This window comes from Panthera pardus, unplaced genomic scaffold (genome assembly GCF_024362965.1).
Source record: "Panthera pardus isolate Hobbes unplaced genomic scaffold, ASM2436296v1 HiC_scaffold_12, whole genome shotgun sequence".
Taxonomy (NCBI): domain Eukaryota; kingdom Metazoa; phylum Chordata; class Mammalia; order Carnivora; family Felidae; genus Panthera; species Panthera pardus.
The window spans coordinates 41648231-41669196 of NW_026526677.1; the positions used below are offsets into that span (position 1 = coordinate 41648231).

The following is a 20966-nucleotide window of genomic DNA, read 5'->3' on the forward strand; positions in this document are numbered from 1 at the left end:
CTGCTGTGTAGGAAGATGTTGTTGTTCTCAGGAAATGCACACCAAAGAATTCAGGGATAGAGGGATACAATGTCTCAAACATACTTTCAAATTGCTCAGAAAAATGCATATATATGCAAATTGCATACACATAAAAAAGTGCACTTATATAAATCCTACACGTATAGATGTATTTACACATCTGCCTGCATGCATACACGTGTGTATTTTATATACATACACACACACAGGCAGGAAAAGTAAATGGGGCAAAATGCAAACAGTAAATCTGAACAAAAAGTACATGGGAGTTCATACTACTTTAGACATTGTGTCAAAACGAGAGGTTACTCCAAAAAATGTGCTCTAGCAGAGATTGCTAGCTAAGTGTAACTAACACCTGTTTCCTTTTCTTCCCGCACAGTTCGCTAGCCTGTGTTTTCCAGGCTCTCCTGGGGTGGGGGAGCCCATGCCGAGTCCCAGCTGGCAGAAGGAGAGTGAGGGTGAGGCAGTGACCACTGCCAGGCCTGGCCCATAAACACTTCCTCTTTTTCCTGCAGTGGAGCTGGAAGCTTGTGCTGAGAATGGAAGAGCCACATGATGAACGGAGTCTCCATTTGGGAATTTACATGTGCCAGAAATCAACTTTGGCTGTGTTGAAAGGCAGGGAGACGGGAGTAGGGCAAGAGCTTGTCTGTCACAGCTTCTAACTTAACTTCCAGCTTTATCTCTCACACTCTAGGCTCCAAACACACACTTCCCTGCCTTTGACCTTGCTTACACTGTTCCCCCTGCCTGAAACACTTCCTCAGAAGTGTGTCCTTCAAATGCCCCTCACATGCATCTGAGTCCATGACCTTCCCAGTTCTGCAGAGCAGGCTTTGGTTTGCAGGTATGTCTTGCTCTGGGTGCAAAGACTCGTTTTCCTTTAGACTCATTTTCTTACTCTCTCAGTAGTCCCCCAAGTTGCCCAGCCGGGTGCCCAGGATACTAAGCGTGAGTGTGGATAAAAACAGAGGAAAATTAGCCGGCTTGTGCTCCAGCCACAAGTGTCATGAATATATAGCATGATTGGCTACAAAACCTTCAGGTTTTATCAATGGTCCCAGGGGCTGCGTTTTGGGTGTTGGCCTTGAGTCACAAAGGTATCCCAGGCAGGGGATCACTGCTGCCCCCAGCACTCCTTGCCAGGCATAAACAATGGAAGGAAGAAACGGTGGCAAAGGGATGGTGGAAGTGGTGGCAGTGGCTGGTGTGTGTGTGTGTGTGTGTAAAGATGTTTGTATCAATAAGTTAGTAAGGACAGAAGTTTCATAAAACAGCAATTTTGTCTGCTTTGCATACTATCTGTCCCGTGACTGGTACATGGGAAATAAATGAAAGAATGAGCAGGGACCAGACTTAAATGTGTCACTTCATATGTAGAGGGCATTTTGAATACAAGGGTGCAAGCGTGAATGATTAAAATGGGTGCAGATTAATGGGGGGAGGCCACGCAAGTATGTGTGTGTATAAGTGTGCCTATGTCTCCTGTCATCATAATCACGGCCATCTGTCATGGGTGTCCTGTGAGGGTGCAGCAGTCCGCCCTCAGACTCTTCCTGCACCCTGTTTTCTTATCAAGATACATCCAGTCCCTTAGGGCATGCTCCTACAGTCATGCTGTGGTCCGAAGAGCCCTAATTTTGTGCATTGTGGCAGCTCTGCTGTGTGAGCTTAGGCAAGCCATTTAACCTCTCTGGGCGCTCTTTCTTCTTTAGTTCAATGGCCACCTCTCAGGGTTGTTGTGTGGATGGCCTGCAATCAGTGAGATCAGAGTGTGGAAGTGCTTTGTGAAGTGCCCATGCACATGCAGACAGGAAGGATCATCTGGTATTAGGAAGCTGTCAGGGAAGCTGACAGACAATCCCGGCCAAAGTGACAACTGGCCGAGGCCAGAGCCCCGCGCCATCTCCCTGCTGGCAGCTTCAGCCCCAGAACACAGGACATTAGGTCTCTCTGCCCTGGCAGCTCTCCTGGTCCCACCTCTGGGCTGGCACTCTGTCCTAGCTTCCCCTGATTTCACACAGAGGAACCTGTGTCCGGGGACAGAGGTGGACTCCGGAAACTCAGGGAGCTAGATCCCCTCACCTCCCTCCCCACCCCAGCTGGGTCCCTCCTCACCGCAGAGGCCACGGCCCTGGGCCTCGCTGGTTTTGCTGGCCTCCAGGATCATGAGTCCTGAGCTGTGGAGCCACTGGATCTGGATGTGTGGACGGCGTCCGGATCACGTACATGTGGCCTGTGTCCTCAATTCTGAATCCGTGTCTGCTCACAGGGGGCCAGACAGGCTGTGAGTCCACAGTCACCTTGTGGGGTGGGGGTGTTCAATGTGAGCACAAGCTTGTCTGTCTGCCCATCTGTTCATCCATCCCTCCATCCATTTATCCAACAAACAGTATCAAGCTATGTCACAGGGCTCTGTTTCAGGCACATGTGGCCAAGACATAGTCCAGGGTGGCACGGAAGAATTCTGAAACCATTTCATGAGCACAAATGATAAAACAAGAAATACACATACCTTGAGCCTTTCTAACCACTCTCTTCTTTCCTGATATGCTCAGGTCATTTTTTTAGGGAGATTTTCCTAAGTCAGCAGCCTCTAGCTTGGGCACCCCTTCTCTGGCTGACCTCATCTCTGTGCTGACCGTTAAGATAGAATCTGTTCCCTCATCGAGGCATCCTGTAGACTCTGAGTTTCTTAAGGGCAAAAATTCTGTCTGATCCACCTTCGAATCCCCAGCTCTTGCCTTTGAGCCTGACATTAACTGGGGTCTCAATCAATGTTTGTGATATAAGGAAAATTGTAAAAGCAGTCAGGAAAAAAAAAGACCCATTATGTAGGGAAACAAAGATCAGAATGACAGAAGATTTCTTATTGGAAATAAGCAAGGTGAAAGCACAACTTTATATACAGCAGCACTATTCACAATAGGCAAAAGGTGGAAACAGTCCACACGGCCATCGATGAATGAATGGATAAAACAATGGCGGTATGTACATACAATAGAATGTTATTTAGCCCAAAATTGAATGAAGTACTGGTAGATATTACAACACAGATGAACCTCAGAAATATTATGCTAAGTCAAAGAGCGAGACACAAAAAGTCACATATTATAGACTCCATTTATATGAAATATCCAGAATAAGCAAATCTATAGACAGAATGCATATTGGTGGTGGACAGGGGGTAGGGAGATTAATGATTAATTTTATGTTAAATCAATTTTACCTCAATTTAAAAAGAAAAGACAGTGGAGCAAAATCTTTAAAGCACTGAAAGAAAAATTAAAGTCAACCTGTAATTCTAAACCCAGTTAAAATATCTTTAAAAAATTGGGGAATGCAAGCTGGTGCAGCCACTCTGGAATACAGTATGGAGGTTCCTCAAAAAACTAAAAATAGAACTACCCTATGACCCAGCAATTGCACTACTAAGCATTTATCCAAGGGATACAGGTGTGCTGTTTCGAAGGGACATATGCACCCCCATGTTTACAGCAGCACTATCGACAATAGCCAAAGTATGGAAAGAGCCCAAATGTCCACTGATGGATATACGATGTGGTATACACACACACACACACACACACACACACCACACACACACACATATACAATGGAGTATTACTTGGCAATCAAAAAGAATGAAATCTTGCCATTTGCAGCTACATGGACGGAACTGGAAGGTATTATGCTAAGTGAAATTAGTAAGTCAGAGAAAAAGTCAGTAAGTCAGACAAAAATCATATGACTTCACTCATATGAGGACTTTAAAAGACAAAACAGATGAACCTAAGGGAAGGGAAACAAAAATAATATAAAAACAGGCAGGGGGGACAAAACAGAAGAGACTCATAAATATGGAGAACAAACTGAGGGTTACTGGAGGGGTTGTGGGAGGGGGGGATTGGCTAAATGGGTAAGGGGCACTAAGGAATCTACTCCTGAAATCATTGTTGCACTATATGCTAACTAATTTGGATGTAAATTAAAAAAATAAAAAATAAAACAAGTTAAAATTTAAAAATATCTTTAACAAATGAAGGTGAGGTCAAAACTTTTTCAGATATATAAAAACTGAAAGAATTTATTACTGGCAGAACCTCACTATAAGAATATTAATGGAAGTCCTTCAGGCAGAAGAAAAGTGATATCAGATGGAAATCGAGATCTACACAAAGGAATGAAGGACACCAGGAATGATAAATATGCAGATAATATAAACTTTTCTTATTTTAAAAACCATGCTAGAAAATAATTGACTGCTTCAGGAAAAGTAATAATGATGTAATGTGTAGTTTATAACAGATGTAGAAGTAAAATGTACAGATAATAATCCAACATAGGCAATGAAATGGAATCATTAAAAATAACCTCAAAATGGGGCACCTGGGTGACTCAGTTGGTTAAGTGTCTGACTCTTGATTTCAGCTCAGGTCATGATCTCATGGTCATGAGATGGAGCCCTGTGTTGGGCTCTGAGCTGAATATGGGACCTGCTTAAGATTCTCTTTCCTCCTCTCTGCCTCTCCCTCCTCAAATAAATAAATAAATACCCAAAGAGGACAGAAAAAGAGGAAAGGGAGGGGACAAACAGAGAACAAATACCAACATTATGTTATATACAAACCTAATCATAATGATGACTAAATTAAATGTAGATGGTCTAAGGATCTCCCAATTAAAAGGCAGAGATTCACAGATTAGATAAGAGGAAAGGAAGACCCAACTATTCACCGCCCTACAAAATCCTACTTTAAATAAAAAGACACACTATGTTAAAAGAAAAAGGATGGAAAAAGATGTCTCTTAGATATATACATTGAATATGCATGCCAACACAAACAAAAAGAAAACTGGAGAAGCTATTACAGACAATTCAGACAAAGCAGAATTCAGAACAAGGACTTTTACCAGGAGAAAAAGGACATTTCATACTGATAAAGGAGTTAATTCAATGAGAGGAATAACGATCTTAAGTATTATGCACCAAATAACAATTTAAAAATAGGTGAATAAAAAACTGATAAAACTCCAAAGAAAAAGTGACAAATCAACAACTTTAGTCAGAAATTTCAACATCTTCTCTTTCAATGACTGATAGAACAAATAGGAAATGAGTAAGGATGTAGAGACTTGAACAACCACTATCAGTCAACTTGATCTAACTGACATTCACAGAATACTCCACTCAACAAGAGAATATACATTTACAAGATAGAGTGTATTCTGGTACATAAAACAAGTCTCATTAAATTTAAAAAGATCAAAGTTAGATAAAATGTTCTCTGAAAACAGTGAAATTAAATTAGAAATCAGTGATAGTAAGGTATCTGGAAAATCACCAAATATTGGAAACTAAAGAAAAACACTTGTAAATAACCCATGGATTAAACAAAAATCAAAGGGAAAATTTTAAAGTATTTTAAACTTAATGAAAATGAAAATACAAGATATCAAAATTTGTAAGATGCTGCTAAATCAGACCTAAAGGAAAAATTGTGGCACTAGATACTTATATTAGAAAGAGCAGAAAGGTCTCAAATCAGTGACCTAGGCTATAACCTTAATAAACTAAAAAAAAAAAAGAGTAAATTAAACCCAAAGAATCAGAAGGAATAAAATAATAGACATAAGAGCAAAAATCAATGAAAAAAAGGCATTCCCATAGAGAGCTCAAATTTAAGAAAAATAATCAGTTAAGAAAACATAATCAGGGAACCTCAAACAACACTGTGGCTTAAAGAAGCAGTGAATACCTCTCTGTGTACTTTTCAATACACTTGCCAAATCCAGGACTGCTACAATCGTAAAAGTTATCATAATAATAGAACCTTCAAAAGCAGGTGATTTTAAGATATTAAGCTAGAAATGATAACTAGAAAATCTGGAGAATTTGATTTTTTTTAACATGACAGTTAAATTGAACTCATCTGATGACACGTAGAAGTTGATTGCATGGTTATTGAATCTAGGATTATAGCTTCTTTCTCAGGAAAACTGTCTTCTACTTTTAAGTATATTTAATGAAGAAGATTTTGCTGATGTTGTAAATGTAAATCTTGACTCAGAGGTTTTTTTATATACATAAAATGTTCTCTAAATATAACTACTATTATTTGTAAGCTATTTATTTAAAGCAAATTTGAAAATCTTTCCTTTTTTAAGTAAACAGCAATACTGTGATTTGGAGGTAGGGTAGAAAGTCTAAAGAAAAAGAACAATATGATTATTTCAATAAATGTAGTGAAAAGCTTTGACAAAATTCAACATCTGCTTACAGTAATAAAAACTCTCAGCAAACTACAAATAGGAGAAAACTTTTCTTCACCAGATAAAGGATATCTATAAAAGACCTACAACTAACTTTGTGCTTATAGTGAAAGACTGAATGCCTTCTCCCTAAGACCAGATGCAAGACAAGGATGTCAGTGCTCAATCCCTCTTATTCAACATCATATTAGAGGTCCTAACCAATGCAATAGGCAAGAAAAATAAATTTAAAAAATACCCACTGGAAAAGAAGAAATAAAATCGTCTCTATTTAGAAAAGACATAAACATCTATGTAGAAAAACTAGAAGAATTTACAAGGACTAATAAGTGAGTTTAACAAGGTTGCAAGATATGAGATCAATGTAAAACTCATGTGTACATATAAACAGCTAAATGAAAACCCAACAGCAAACACTTTTTAAAAGATGCAAAAATCAATTGTATGTATATATATTAGCAATGAGCGATTGGAAAGTGAATAAAAAGAACAGAATCATTTACAATAACATCAGAAATATGAAAATTTTAGAGCTAAATCTGACAAAATATGTTCAAGATTCTTATACTGAAAACTACTTTATATAGAAAGATGAAATAATTGAAATAGCCAACATAATTTTGAAAGAGAAGAAAGTTGGAAGACTCATACAACCTGATTTTAATAAAAATTTAATAAGAAGTAACAGTTATCAAGACAGTGTGGCACTGGTGAAAAGATAGATATATAGATTTATGGAACAATATTAAAGGTCCAGAAATAAACTCAAACATTAATGGTCAGTTGATTTTTGACAAAAGTGCAAAATGGAGGCAGGATAATCTTTTTAAAAAAGGTGCTGGAGGGGCGCCTGGGTGGCTCGGTTGGTTAAGCGTCCGACTTCGGCTCAGGTCATGATCTCACGGTCCGTGAGTTCGAGCCCCACGTCGGGCTCTGTGCCGACAGCTCGGAGCCTGGAGCCTGTTTCAGATTCTGTGTCTCCCTCTCTCTCTGCCCCTCCCCTGTTCATGCTCTGCCTCTGTCTCAAAAATAAATAAACGTTAAAAAAAAAATTTAAAAAGGTGCTGGAACATATAGGTGTCCATATGCGAGAAAAAAAAAAGAATCTTGACCCATACCTCACTCCATTTATAAAAATTGACTTAAAATGTAGCATATACTTAAAACTACTACTTAGGGGCACCTGGGTGGCTCAGTTGGTTAAGCGTCCAACTCTTGATTTTGTCTCAGGTCATGCTCTCACAGTTTGTGAGATCGATCCCCACATTTGGCTCTGTGCTGACAGTGAGGAGACTGCTTGGTATTCTCTCTCTCTCCCTCTCTCTCTCTCTCTGCGCCTCCCCCCCCAAAATAAATAAATATTTTTTAAAAATTTAGAGACGTCTGGGTGGTTCAGTTGGTTGAACGTCCAACTTCAGCTCAGGTCATGATCTTGCCATTCATGAGTTCAAGCCCCATGTTAGGCTCTGTGCTCACAGCTCAGAGCCTGCAGCCTGCTTCAGCCCTCTCTCTCTGCCCCTCCCCAACTTGCACTCTGTCTCTCTCTCAAAAATAAACATTAAACAATTTTTTAAAGTAATACCTAAAGCTATAAAACTTCTAGAAGAAAGCATAGGAGAAGATCCTTGAGACTTTGCATTAAGCAAAAGTTTGTTAGAACACCAAAATCATGATCCATAAAAGAAAGAACTGATAAACTGGACTCCAGCAAAATTAAAAACTTCTGCTCTTTGAAAGACACTTGAAAGTGAATGAAAAAATGTGCCACAGACTGGAAGATAATACTTATATCTGATAAAGGACCTGTATCCAAAAAAATACAAAAAATTCTGAAAACTCAATAAAACAGACAACACAATCTTTAAAACGTGCAAAGGTTTGAACAGACATTTCACCAAAGAGGATATACCATGGAAAACAAACCCATGAAAATATATTCAATATTATCAGCAATTAGAGAAATGCAAATTAAAATGATCTTTTTATGAGATCTTATTACACATCTGTTAGAATGACTTAAAAACTCAACACCAAAAGACCACAATAATCCAACTAAAAAATGGGCAGAGGACCTGAATAGACATTTTTCCAAAGAAGTCATATAGATGGCAAACAGACACATGAAAAGGTACTCAAAATCACTAATCATCAGGGAACTGCAAGTCAAAACCACAAGAGATTACCTGATACCAGTCAGAATGGCTAGAATCAAAAAGATGAGAAATAACAAGTGTTGCTGAGGATGTGAAGGAAAATGAACCCTTGTGTGCTGTTGGTAATGTAAATTGGTGCAGCCACTGTGGAAAACATTATGGAGGTTCCTTAAGAAATTAAAAATAGAAATACTATATGATTGGGGTGCCTGGGTGGCTCAGTCAGTTAAGTGTACGACTTCTGCTCTGGTCATGATCTCATGGTTTGTGAGTTTGAGCCCTGCGTCGGGCTCTGTGCTGATGGCTCAAAGCCTGGAGCCTGCTTCGGATTCTGTGTCTCCCTCTCTCTCTGCCCCTTCCCTGCTCATGCTCTGTCTCTCTCTCAAAAATAAACAAACATTTTAAAAAATTAAAAAAAAAGAAATACTATATGATCTAGTAATTCCACTACCAGCTGTTCACCCAAAGAAAACAAAAATTCAAAAAGATATACGCACCCCTATGTTTATAGCAGCATAATTTATAATAGCCAAGATATGGGAACAACCCAAGTGTCCATCCATAGATGAATGGATAAATAAGATTTATGTATACATACATATATGTGTGTGTGTGTGTACACACAATTATTACTCAACCATAAAAAAGAATGAAATGGGGCGCCTGGGTGGCTCAGTCGTTTGAGCGGCCAACTTTGGCTCAGGTCATGATCTCGCGGTCCGTGAGTTCAAGCCCTGCGTCGGGCTCTGTGCTGACAGCTCGGAGCCTGCAGCCTGCTTCAGATTCTGTGTCTCCCTCTCTCTGGCCCTCCCCCGTTCATGCTCTGTCTCTCTCTGTCTCAAAAATAAATAAACATTAAAAAAAAAAAAAAAAAAGAATGAAATTTTTCCATTTACGGCAAAATGGAAGGACCCTAGAAGGTACCGTGCTATGTGAAATAAGTCAGACACAGAAGCAAATGGTGCATGATGATTTCACTTAAATGTGGAAGCTAAAAAACAAAACAAATGAATAAAGAAAGAAACTAAGAAAGAAAGAAAGAAACAGAAAAAGAGAGAAAGAGAGGAAGAAAGAAAAAAAAAACAGATTTAAAACAGGCTTAAATACAGAGAACAAACTGGTGGTTGCCAGAGGGAAGGTGGGTGGGGGAATGGGTGAAATAGATAAAGGGAATTAAGGGGTACAAACTTCCGGTTATAAAATAAATAAGTCATGAAAATGAAAAGTACAGCATAAGGAATACAGTCAATAATGTTGTAATCACATACAGTGACAAGTGGCAGCTACATTTATACTGATGAGCACTGAGTAATGTATGAAATTGTTGAATCACTATGTTGTACACCTGAAACTAATATAACATTATATGCTAACTATACTTCAATTTAAAAAACCTTATACAAATGCTTAGGCATCTTTATTTGTTAGCACCCCAAACTGGAAGCGGCCCAAATGTCTTTCAACTGGCGAACGGATAAACAAATAGTGGCACATCCGTATGACAGAATATTACAACAATAACAATCAACAGACTACTGATACATGCCATGGGGGAGAATCTCACCGTATACTCTGGTTCCCTGCATATGCCATTCTGGAAAAGCCAAAAGTATAGGGACAGAAGGCAGCGGTTGTCAGCAGGTGGGAGAGGTTGACAACAAAGTGGCACAGGGCAACGACTGGGGGTGATGATTATGGTGGTGGTTACAAGACTGTGGGTGTTTGTTAAAACTTATAGAACTGCACACTAACAAGGGTGAATTTTACTGTAGGTAAGTTATACCTCAAATTTCTTTTAATGGAAACATTTAAAAACCTAAGGGATAAAACCCAAGGAGTTTTCTCCGGTTCCTGAGAGCTTCAGAGGGTGTGGCGGCCCTAAGTCTGGCATTCAAGGGCAGATTCCAACAGGAGGGCTGCAGGTCTTGGCTCAGGAATGGGTGGGGAGAGTCAGGACCACAGGAGGACACACATCAGCCCCTCTGACCCACCTGTTGGGAGGAGCAAAGCAGACCCTTGGGAGGGTACCACACAGAGTGGGCTGCTGTTGAACGCCAGCTCCTTGGCAGAGGTGGGCTTAGTGTGAAACTAATGAAGCTCAAAATCAGGGCTCCTCACTTATATAGTCCCTTTCTCAGAAGGGGCTCTAGAAATATATATTTTTAGAAAAACATCGCCATATATTTATATAAAACTTGCACATGGCCACATATTTTTATAAAAACTGCTGAAGTAGATACTTTAACCACAATCATTTAAGGTCACTCTCTCTCTTGCCATTCTAACTTCCTCTCGTTTACAATATTCCTCCCAGTACCTGTGCTCCCCTGACATTAGAGTGGCCACAAATATTTTAATTAAGTCACTTTCAAATATAACTTTTCCATTCGAGTTCCTGCCCACTCTTGCCCCCAATCACGGACAAGCCTCAAGACCCCTCCTCTGTCCCCATGATTGCTGCCCTAGGAATACTGGCTCTTTGATGCACTCACCTTCCGGTTGAAACGGTCGATGGTGACCTGATGGGTCGAGTGAGTCACATTCAGCATCACCGGACAGAACGGGGGCCAGTTTAGGTGACCCTGCAGAGAGAGCCCAACCTTCATCAGCTTGGAGTCCAGGCCTGTTGTCTGCTTCTCCTGGTGAGCCATTGTGAGCACACTTTCCTGGCCACCCCCCCCTCAATATGCCAGGAGCACTCACTGGGGCTGTGCAGATGGTGCACAAAATCCCATGGAACATGTCTGGTTCTACCTGACCTCCTGTAAGCCCAACCAAAAAAAAAAAAAAAAAAGAAGCAGAAGAAGAAAAAACAAACAAAAAATACCCTGCCTCCTTCCACCTGGCTCATGGGGATATCCTAGTAGGTGATTCTCTGCAGCCAGCACTCTTGACCTCAGGCCCTGGAGTGGCATCTCCACTTCTCTACACTTCAGTGCCTCCCACATCGGCCTGGGCAGCTGGGACAAGCTGGGAATGGCACAGGCCCCAGGAAGGGCCAGGAGGTGGTGCACCCCACTTACCCTTTCCCCGCACATCCCTTCCAGGAGACCCTTGACAGAGGGAAATACTGTAGGGGTTTACACATCTGTCCTCAACTCCGGCATCCCTCAAAACCCAATTCACCGCTCAATCTCCCTTCCAAACCTAGTCAATCCCAAGGCCCCAGAAGGAAAGGAAGTAGGGGGAAGTCACCAGGTTAGCACTTTTGCAGTCAAGGACATGGACGGTGACCATTTCGTTGGGGCTCTGGGTGAGGATGTAGATGGCCTCCTTGAACAGGGCTACGTGGCTCCCATCAAAGGTTATGAAGCTTAGGTCAGGGAAGATTGAACATCGGCCTGGGGGAGGGGCAGGGATGAGAAGAATAGATGGATGCTTCTGGGGGCCAAGCCCACCCAGGAACAAAGGGCAGGCCTCTTGGCCTTTTCCTGGGTGATGGAGAGGCCCTGGGGACTGGAGAGCCACTCAGAGCAGGCATCACAGAGATGAGGTTGCAAGAGTAGGGAATCTGCCAGGTCAGGGGTCACACGGAGACAAGAGGTCCCATAGGAGAATGCAGTCAGGTCAGGGTTACCCTAAGGCTGAGGAGCACACAGGTTAGGGGCCGAGGTCACACTGGGGGAGGATCGGGTACATCCCAGGACTCACAGGCACATTCCCAGACGGGGCAGCAGCGGTCCCCGCCCACCCTCACTGCGAGGCCCAGGACCCCACAGCGAGGGGGTTTGGCGCCCTGGGGACAGTGCTGGGACTGGTTCACTCGGATCAGCTGGCCCTCCAGGCAGATGTGGCGGACGCAGTCCTGCTCAGCGATTGGCTGGGGCACAGGGTGGAGGGACAGCGTGAGTGCCCAGCCTAGTGCCACAGCCACTCATTCCCCCACCCCAACCCTCAAGCCTAAGGGCAATAAGATCCTTTCCAATGTAGACCGTAGCAGGTCAGGGGACCCAGAAGTAAGACTACTAGGGAGTGGTGTCCTTACTCTCCACGCACCCAACATACCCATCAGGGGCCTGGGGATGGGCTGAGCATGAGATTGGGGGTCAGAGACCTGACTCCCAGAGACCTCTGCATATCTGTCTGGCCCTTGCAGAGAGCTCCAGGTACACAGATGTGCAGACACACTAGTTTAGACTCAGAAAAACCCGAGCATACCCATGCATGCACACATACACACACACACACACACACACACACACACACACACACTAACATATGAGGGCTCACCCTGAGTCTTACACACATACACTATGCACACATAGTCCCATGTAGCTCCATAGACATAAACAGACACATGCTAGCACACCCGTGTTGTCATGCTCTGGATGTCATGCTAAGTCATCCAATCAGCCCTAGGGGAATGGTCGGACTCTGCTATGACATGGGGGCCCAGAGGAGACTGGAGAACCTGTCAGGCTCCAGAGTGTGGGGCAAGGGTGAGGGCTTCAGTCACCCCCATCTTTCAGCCTGGCAGCCAGTGAAAGAGAAGCAGGAGCAGGCCATGAGGAATGTGACAGCATGATGGTGTCCCAGCCAGGGGACACAGGAGGAGAGACACATGGAGTGTCCACATATGGGGGGCCTGACAAGTCACTCACGACACAGGTGGCAGATGTGCTGTCCTCAGTGGTGGTTGTCAAGGTCTCTGCCGAACTTGCTGCGATGCTCTGGGCTGGGACCGAACGCCCAGACTGCTTGGTGGTGGCCTCTGCCTCCAGCTCTGCTGGGAGCCGAGGTCCAGCCGAGGTTCCATGGGCCTCGGGCAGCTGAGGGAGCAGAACCAGTGCGCTCTCTCGGGAGGCGGTCCTGGCCGAGACTCGGCTCAGGGGATAGGATGTAGGCACCAGTGGCACTGTGCCGGCCCAGGGGATGTCAGCCTCAGGTGCCAAGGTAGCAAGAGTGTGGGCCACAGCAGGTGTGAGTTCTGTGGGCCCCCCCTGGGCAGAGCCATGTATCCTGGTGGGCAGAGACACTTGCTTGGACAGGATGGCCATCTTCTCTGCGGTGCTTTTTTGTGGGGCAACAGATACTGTGGAGGCTGCCCCCTCAGCCATGGCCACGACTCCAGAGGCTGGCAATGTGGCTCCCAGAAACAGGCCTGGTGCCGTGCCTACTGCCTGAGGGGTTATGTGATGGGGCAGGTCTACCTGGCCCACAGCGGGGGTGAGAGGAGGTGCTGAGCTGAGTGTCTGAGCAGGTGGAGTTGTGGCCATAGGAGGAGATGTGGCCTGCTGCTGCGGGAGCACAGGGGTGGTGACAGAACCCTTGGACCCGGGCGTGGCCACTGGGGCAGATGTGCCCACCTTGGCCAAGGGCAGGCTGGTATCGAGAGGCAGGCCAGAGAGGACCTGGGGTGGCCGAGTTGAGTCCAGAGACACGAAGGGTGTGACCCCCAGCCCGTGAGCAACTGTGGACTGGCTGGTGGCAGCTGGAGTCTTCGGGGGCGGAGCTGGAAGCCTGGTGGCTGTGGTGGTGTGCCAGGCAGGGTGGAGTGGGGCAGTGGGGAAGGGGCTTGGAAGTGAGGATGGTGGGATACCCGGGGGCTGGCCGGGCCCAGGTTGCTTCTCTGTCGGTGGCTCCATCTCTACTCTCTTGGTTGCCAGAGGACTAACAGGAACCTGTTCTGCTTCTGTTCTAGCCTCAGCCAGGGGGCTGCTGGGACTAGAAACGCTCTGGGCCTGCATGGGCTGAGGGATCCCTGTCCTGTTCGTGGCCTCTGTTATTGCAGGTGTCAGCAAAGCCTTGTGGGATCCCGAGGAAGTGAGGGGCCTGGAGGTCACTGCAGGGGAAGCCACAGGTCTGGAGGGGGAACTTGCAGGCAACTCTAGGCTTGGGAAGGGCTGGAGGGGCGTGGTCTTAATAGTCAAGGAGCCAGGGCCTGGGACTGTCACAGCTTTGGTCATGAGTGGGAAGCGAGGTGCAGGGGGTGACCGGGAGGAGACTGTGATGTTGGGGCTCCCTGCAAAGGTCAGAGTCACCCTAGTCGTCTTCATAGCACTTGGTCCTATGCTAGGTGTGGGAGTCTGCTGTGAAAGGGAGAGGGATGAGGATTCTGGGGCAGGGGAGGTGGCCAGGTGGCTGGCAGTCACTCCCTTGCTGGCCGGGGCCTCTGTGGGGCGGATAGGGAGGTTAGATGCAGTGACCTCCAGCGGCTGCTGCAGAGTGGGCTGTGTGGGGCCTGGAGACAGCATTGGCCCCTGAGTAGCTACCAGGGGTGGGTTCAGGGCTGTGGTGAGTGGGGCAGCTGGAGTGAGCGCTGGCTTGTGGGAGGGGCCCCCGGGAGCTTCCTGTGGAAACTGCAGCTCCTTGTCACTGGGAGTGGGCAGCTCTTGACTGGGAGGCAGGGTCTCATTGCCAAGAGGTTCTGCGGGACCCAAAACCATGGGTTCCACACCTGGGGCAGAGAGAGAAGAAGCTCAGAAATGCCTGTTGCCCCCAGGAGTCTTCACTGGGCAGGGATGTAAAAAAACCAGGGCTCTGGAACCAGCGATTCAGGTGAACAGGGGGGAAGGCAGCTTCCAACGTCCAACCAGGCTGCCTGACCAACCCAGGGGCCTCTGCCGCATGGCACTGGATGACTCCCAGAAGTCAGCAGGTCTGGACTCTGCCCCATACTTGAGCTTGGATTCAAGTCCAAAGTCCAACCTTGGACTCTTGCCCCAAAACCTGAGCTCAGAGCCAACAGACCTCAGGCCTAAGTTTGTCTGTACCATGTTCCTACTGCCTGATCCCAAGCCAGTCCCTTCCCCACTCTGGGCTTCATTTTTCTCTCTGTACCATGGGGAGAAGGGACTGAATGAGGTCCCTGCCTACTCCAGGGTCTCTTCCAGAGGCCCCAATACTGATGCTGCTTCTTCAGGGACCTGGAGGCTCTGGGCATGATTGCAAGGCGACTGTGGAGATTTACAGGAAATCTGAGTTGGGGTGGGGGGTGGGATGAGAAATCTAGGCCACTCACAGTCCTCCAGGTAGACACATCTCTGTGTGACTTCATCCAGGACCTTGGGGGTAGGGCATGCAGGTACACAGCCTTCTACCCTGAGGACAGAGCAGGGAGCCAGTTAGCAGTCTGAAATATGAAGAGCATCGACTCTTTTCACTAAGATTGAGCACCACTTCATCCCTCCTTATGGCACACATGACATGAACCTCCAGAGACACTGTGTACAGGAGCACATATACCCAAACATGCATGTTGCACACTTTTGCACACACCTTCTCCTCAGACCAAGAGGGAAACACGAAAAAGACCTGGTTATGCACATACTTGTACACACACTCACACATGCTCACAAGTGTCTGCATTTAGGCACATTGTTACGCCAGCAAGACTCGAAAGCATTCACACAGAATGGCAAAACATCAGCGCATACACCTTCACGCACACACAGCTGCACCAACATCCAGACACATGCATCTCACATACATGCACATACACACAGCTGTGTAGAGCCCACAGACACACACAGGGCCCAGCTCTATGCACATCATGCACGAATCAATATTCACACATACCCGCGTAAGTCAGGTTTGCTCTGATACGCATGTCCCCATACACACAGCACACGAAACATGCATTCACAAGTATGTGGAAGCACACATATACACCTCAGGACGTGCTCATGCCTATGCCGTCAGACTACATGCCCATTTACACGTGTGTGTGCTCAAATCAGTGATGTATACACCTTGACTCCATACCCCCTCACCTGGGCACATCCTGGCAGCTAGCTGCCTGTGGGTCTCGGCAGGTTCGGAAGCAGGGGCTGGCACAAGCATCGTAGTGCCACTCACAGATGGGGTAGGCAGCCCCTGAGGGCTTGGCATCTGGAAAGGCAACCCGCCCCAAGTGCTGAGACTGAGTGAGACTGGGCACCAGCTCAGGGTCAGGTGACAGAACACAGAGGTAATCCTAGCTCAGCCCATCCCCACCCTGCTGCATGGAAGAGACAAATGGACGCATGTAGGAAAAGTAAAGAAAAATAAAATAAGACAGCATATACTAAAATAAAAGTCAACCTAAGGGGAAGTTTGTATTCCTGAGAGTCGGGGTCGGTGCCTGGGGGATCTTTGGGATAGGGCTCTGGGAGTTTGGTGTAGGGGCTAAGAAGCCCAGGGCAGGGCACTATAGAGCAGGCAGTTGTAGCTGGGCTTTGAGGGTTAGCCAAAGAGAAGGCTGGGACCTCTGATCTCCCCATAAGGCTGCTCTGCCCCTCTGGGACCTTGATGGCCAGGCTTGCTCTGCACCCCTGGGACCTTGGTGGCTATTAATAGTAATAATAACAAAAACAACAGCCAACTCTTGAACAGCACCAAATGTGACATTCAACATCTCACAAGTATTTCCCCACAATAATCCTGTGACGTAGCACTATCTTTACCCCCCATTTTATGGGTGAGGAAACTGAGGCACAGAAGATGCTGGGAAAATTAAACTCTCCCGGAAGAGATTTCCTCAGAAAATGTCCTGTGGCCAGTGTGACAGATGAGGAATCCTCAGAGGAAGTCTGGGCAATGGGAGACTCAGAGGCAGACAAGACCCCAGACCATCTTAGCAGAAGTGACTGGTCTCTGAAACCATGGCTTGAGCAGGAAGATGTGGGTGGGATCTGCAGCAGGCCAGAGGGAGCAGCCCCTTTCCGACTCCCTTTCCCCACACTGCTGATGACTGTGGAGAAAATCTGCTTTTCTAAGATCCTTAAGACCTGAACTGAGACCTTACATTTAGGGAGCACCTACTATAAGCCAGGCCCAGAGCAAAACCCGCAAGATGCAAGCAATCCTCACAGCAATTTTATGAGGCAAATATTCCCATTGTACAGAGCTGGATGGTGGGGAGCTCTCCTCCAAGTGCCAAGAACTAGGGTCAGGATTTGAACCCAAGGCTGTCTGGCTTCAAAGCCTGCGTTCATTCCACTCTGTCTTCCAGAAAGGGACACAAGCTCTGCCATTACAGCCAGTGATGAATCTGTCCTGGGTGGGGTTCATTGGTGGACTCTACAGATGACCGCTGAATGTAACAACGAGCTGGCCCAGGCCTGGTTTGTAGGGGAGGTGATAAATGAGGAAGCTGGCTGGAGATACATTTATGAATGTATGTAAATGGATCCATTCATGTGGCATGAGGTGTCCTCACAGACACAAACATGCATCTCCACATGCAGGACACAGAGGTCTGCCTGAAGTGGTAGAGAAATTGTGATCACTTCCTCCAGGGATTAGGCAGTGATCAAGCATTTGGGGGCAGACCCACCTGGCAGGGGGATGGCAAAGGTCTGGAACCTATTGGTCTCCGTTAGAAAGGGTGTGGAGCTGCCCCATTACTGCCACGGGGGAGAGGGAGACTGCCTGGTGCCCCAGGGGGGCAGTCTTTGAAAGCACAGGGCCATCATGTGTCCCCATCAGCAAGAAACCTGAGCCAGTGGGCTACGCAAGCTGTGGCCAGGAGCACTTCTTGCCTCCCTTCCACAAAGGCTGCCCTATTTTTAGACCATGTAATCAGCCTGTGGGTGTAGGCAGGACCCAGGAAGCTGGCTGGGCCCCAAGCCCCACTGCCCACAGGCTCCCTAGGCCATCAACATGGAGGTTGGGCCACATCCCATCTCAGGGGCAGCACCCAAGGGTGGTCTCCCTGAGCCAGGAGAGTGGGAATTCTGCCTCTTGAGGGTGATTGGAAGGGTGTGGTGCGAGAGGGTGGGAAGGGCAGTCTGATGAGGGGCTGAGGGTGATGGCAGGGGGGACACCTACCTAGAAGGCGGAAGAACGTGCCCCGGCGGAACACCTCTGTGTGCTCATACAGCCGCAGGACCAGCGTGGGCCCCAACACATAAAGGAAGGACCCAGGCTCTGCCAGTGACTCTAGGGCCACTAGGCCTGCCTGCCACATCCCCCGGTGCAGTGAGAAGGAGGCATGGTGGTGGAAGGCAACGTTGCCCTGCCACTTAGCCAGCTCCACAGACCCATTGGCTGTGACGTGGAGGAAGAAGTTGGGTCTGTCCGCTGCTTCCAGGGATACCACGTCCGGGTCTGCAAAGAGCCAGGTGGGTAAGGTGAGCGCAGAGACGGGTCCAGATGGGGCGCAGAACCTCAGAGACTCAGGACAGCAACACGCCCTGTGGATTAGCTGGGCCCTGCTCCTCCATGCCTGCCCACCGACTTCTGCCTGCTGGCTGCCCCTCTGTGCACACCACCTCTCCCTGAGGGAAGTGGAAGGTTAGAGAAGCTGCCAGCTGCCAAACCTCGGGGAGGTGTCTTCCTCCCACCTTCCTTCCCTCCTCCCTCCTTTCTCCCTCTGCAAACATTTTGAGGACACTCTGTGTGCCAGGAGAAATTCTAGATGCTAGGGATGCAGCAGGGAATAGACTGACAGAAACGGCCGCCCCGGAGGAGTCACATTCTACTGGCCAGGCTGGGGTTTGGGGATTTGCCAGGTTTCAGGGACCCCACCTCGGTCCTGCTTCACACAGAATCCCAGATGGTCAGAGCTGGCAGACTGAGGGGTATGTCGAGTCCAAGCCACAGATGGGAAAATAGTGAACCCGAGAGAAGAAGGGGCTTGCTCTGAGTCCTACGATTGGTCTCCGCTGTCCTCTCTCCTGTGTCCATAAAGGCCCATTTCTAGAAAGTAGGGCTTGTTTCTGGGTGCATAACCCCCTGCACAGGGCCCTGCTGGTTTTGTCAGCCCCCAAATCCACAAGCAGGTGTCCAGGAGTCCCAGCCCGCCACAGCCGGCTGCCTTGTGGGCTAGTGACTTGACGTGCCTAGGCTCTTGTGAGGGATAAACAATACAGTGTATGTGAAAGACCTAGCGTGGGGCTTCGTGTGTCTTCCCTTCCCGCCCAGGTAGCTCCTGTTACACCTCCCTGAGCAGCTGTGAGAAGACAGGAGGCACATGGACGAAGGAGTCATCGTTAACAGTAATAACAACAACTGCTATGTACCAATGCCTATGTGCCAGACACAATGCTAAGCAAGCCCTCTACTTGCTGGTTTATTAAATCCCAAGAGCGCCCTGGGAGGTGGCAAATTCATTCATTCAGCAGCTCATGTTTTCTGAGGGCCTTTCATGTGCCAGGCACTGTTCTAGGCACAACGGGGAAAAGAAAAAACAAACCAACAAAAATCCCTGCCGGGATGGAGCTTATATTCAAGTGGGAGGAGGACAAACATAATAAACAAGTAAAATCTATAAGAGGTTAGAAGGAGATGATATTGTTGTTCCCATTTTACAGATGAGGAAAGCGAGGCCCAGAGTCACACCGATGGTGGACGAGGGAGGCAGGATTAGAGCCCAGGCAGGCTAAGGCCAGAGCCCAGGATCTTAACCTCTGCACCGTCAGCCCCAGGGATGGGATCTAGGAGCTGGCCCAGGGCAGCACAGAGGGGTAGGGTGCTGTGTTCCAGCCCAGCCCTGTTCTCGGCGTGACCTCAGGCAAGGCACTTTCCCTCTCGGGGACTTGCCCTCCTTCTTTGTGAAGGCTGCTCTCAGCCTAGATCAAAGTTCTCAACCATTTAAGTCCTCTTAACAGAGGAGAGGCTGGAATGCAGACCCTGAGGTAAAAAGTCTTGTGTTTTACCTGAAGCATTCAAGTGACTTCTACCTCCCAGGCGCTCAATTTTATTTCTTTTTACATCTGTGTTTGGGAGGCAGCATGGCACAGCAGTTCAGATGAAGTACTGGCTGCTGTCACTAACGAGTGACGCACCTTTGGGTGAATTTCCTAACTTCTCTGGGCCGCAGTTCTCGCATCTGTAACTTGGGAAAACAACAGCACCTTACCTCCTAAAACTGCCGTGAGGTCTAAATGAGTTGGTATGTATGAAGCACCGAGAATAGTGTCCAGCGCATGGTAAGTGCTACAGCAGGGTGAGCTACTATTATTAATAAATAAGGAACCTCCTCCCTAAATCTTCAAGTCAAATCGACCCTCCCCGGTGATACACCAGGCTATGACTTGTGTCCCTTTAATATATTCTACAGGACATCAAAACTCCCAAGAGTGACAGGCTCAGGCCTGAATGATTGCTGAGTCTTCCCCTCTGTGACTTTTTCTGCTCTCCATTTCTTCCCATCATAATCTTTTCCACCATTCAAGGCCCAGTTCAAAGGACACTTCCATGCAGCCGCCCCAGATCTCACCTAGAAGGCACATTCTCTTCTGCTGTCCAGTACCCTGGGTACAGTATAAGGGAAGGAGCACAGGATAGGGTAGGTGTGGGGACCTGGGTCCTTACTGGGCCCTGCTCCCACCTGCCCAGGAGACCCAGGCCTGACTGAGGTGGAGGCTGGGCTTCACAGCCTCTTCACTCTGGGGAATCCTGTCCACAGTGATGTTCTCCAAGGACAGGCTACCCTGGGGTTCTGTTTAACATGCCCATAAAACCATTGGAAAATCATCGCCCCCTCTGGACTACTTCTTACTGCACTAACATATTGAATGGAGAACAGAAAGTGCCCACTAAGCAGATGACCTGCTGCACCTAGAAGGTTGTAAGACACCCTTCTTTAAATAG

At 47.1% G+C, this 20966-nt stretch overlaps 1 protein-coding gene across 1 annotated transcript in view; it reads right to left on the bottom strand.

Moving 5' to 3' along the window:
• OTOG (otogelin) overlaps positions 1–20966 on the bottom strand; it is an 89390-nt gene that overhangs the window by 16338 nt on the left and 52086 nt on the right. The window contains 9 exon segments of the mRNA XM_019456074.2: positions 2143–2230; positions 2232–2327; positions 10943–11032; positions 11646–11791; positions 12102–12270; positions 13052–14847; positions 15412–15491; positions 16163–16280; positions 18201–18479. Of these exon segments, the coding sequence (XP_019311619.2) occupies positions 2143–2230; positions 2232–2327; positions 10943–11032; positions 11646–11791; positions 12102–12270; positions 13052–14847; positions 15412–15491; positions 16163–16280; positions 18201–18479 (2862 nt within the window).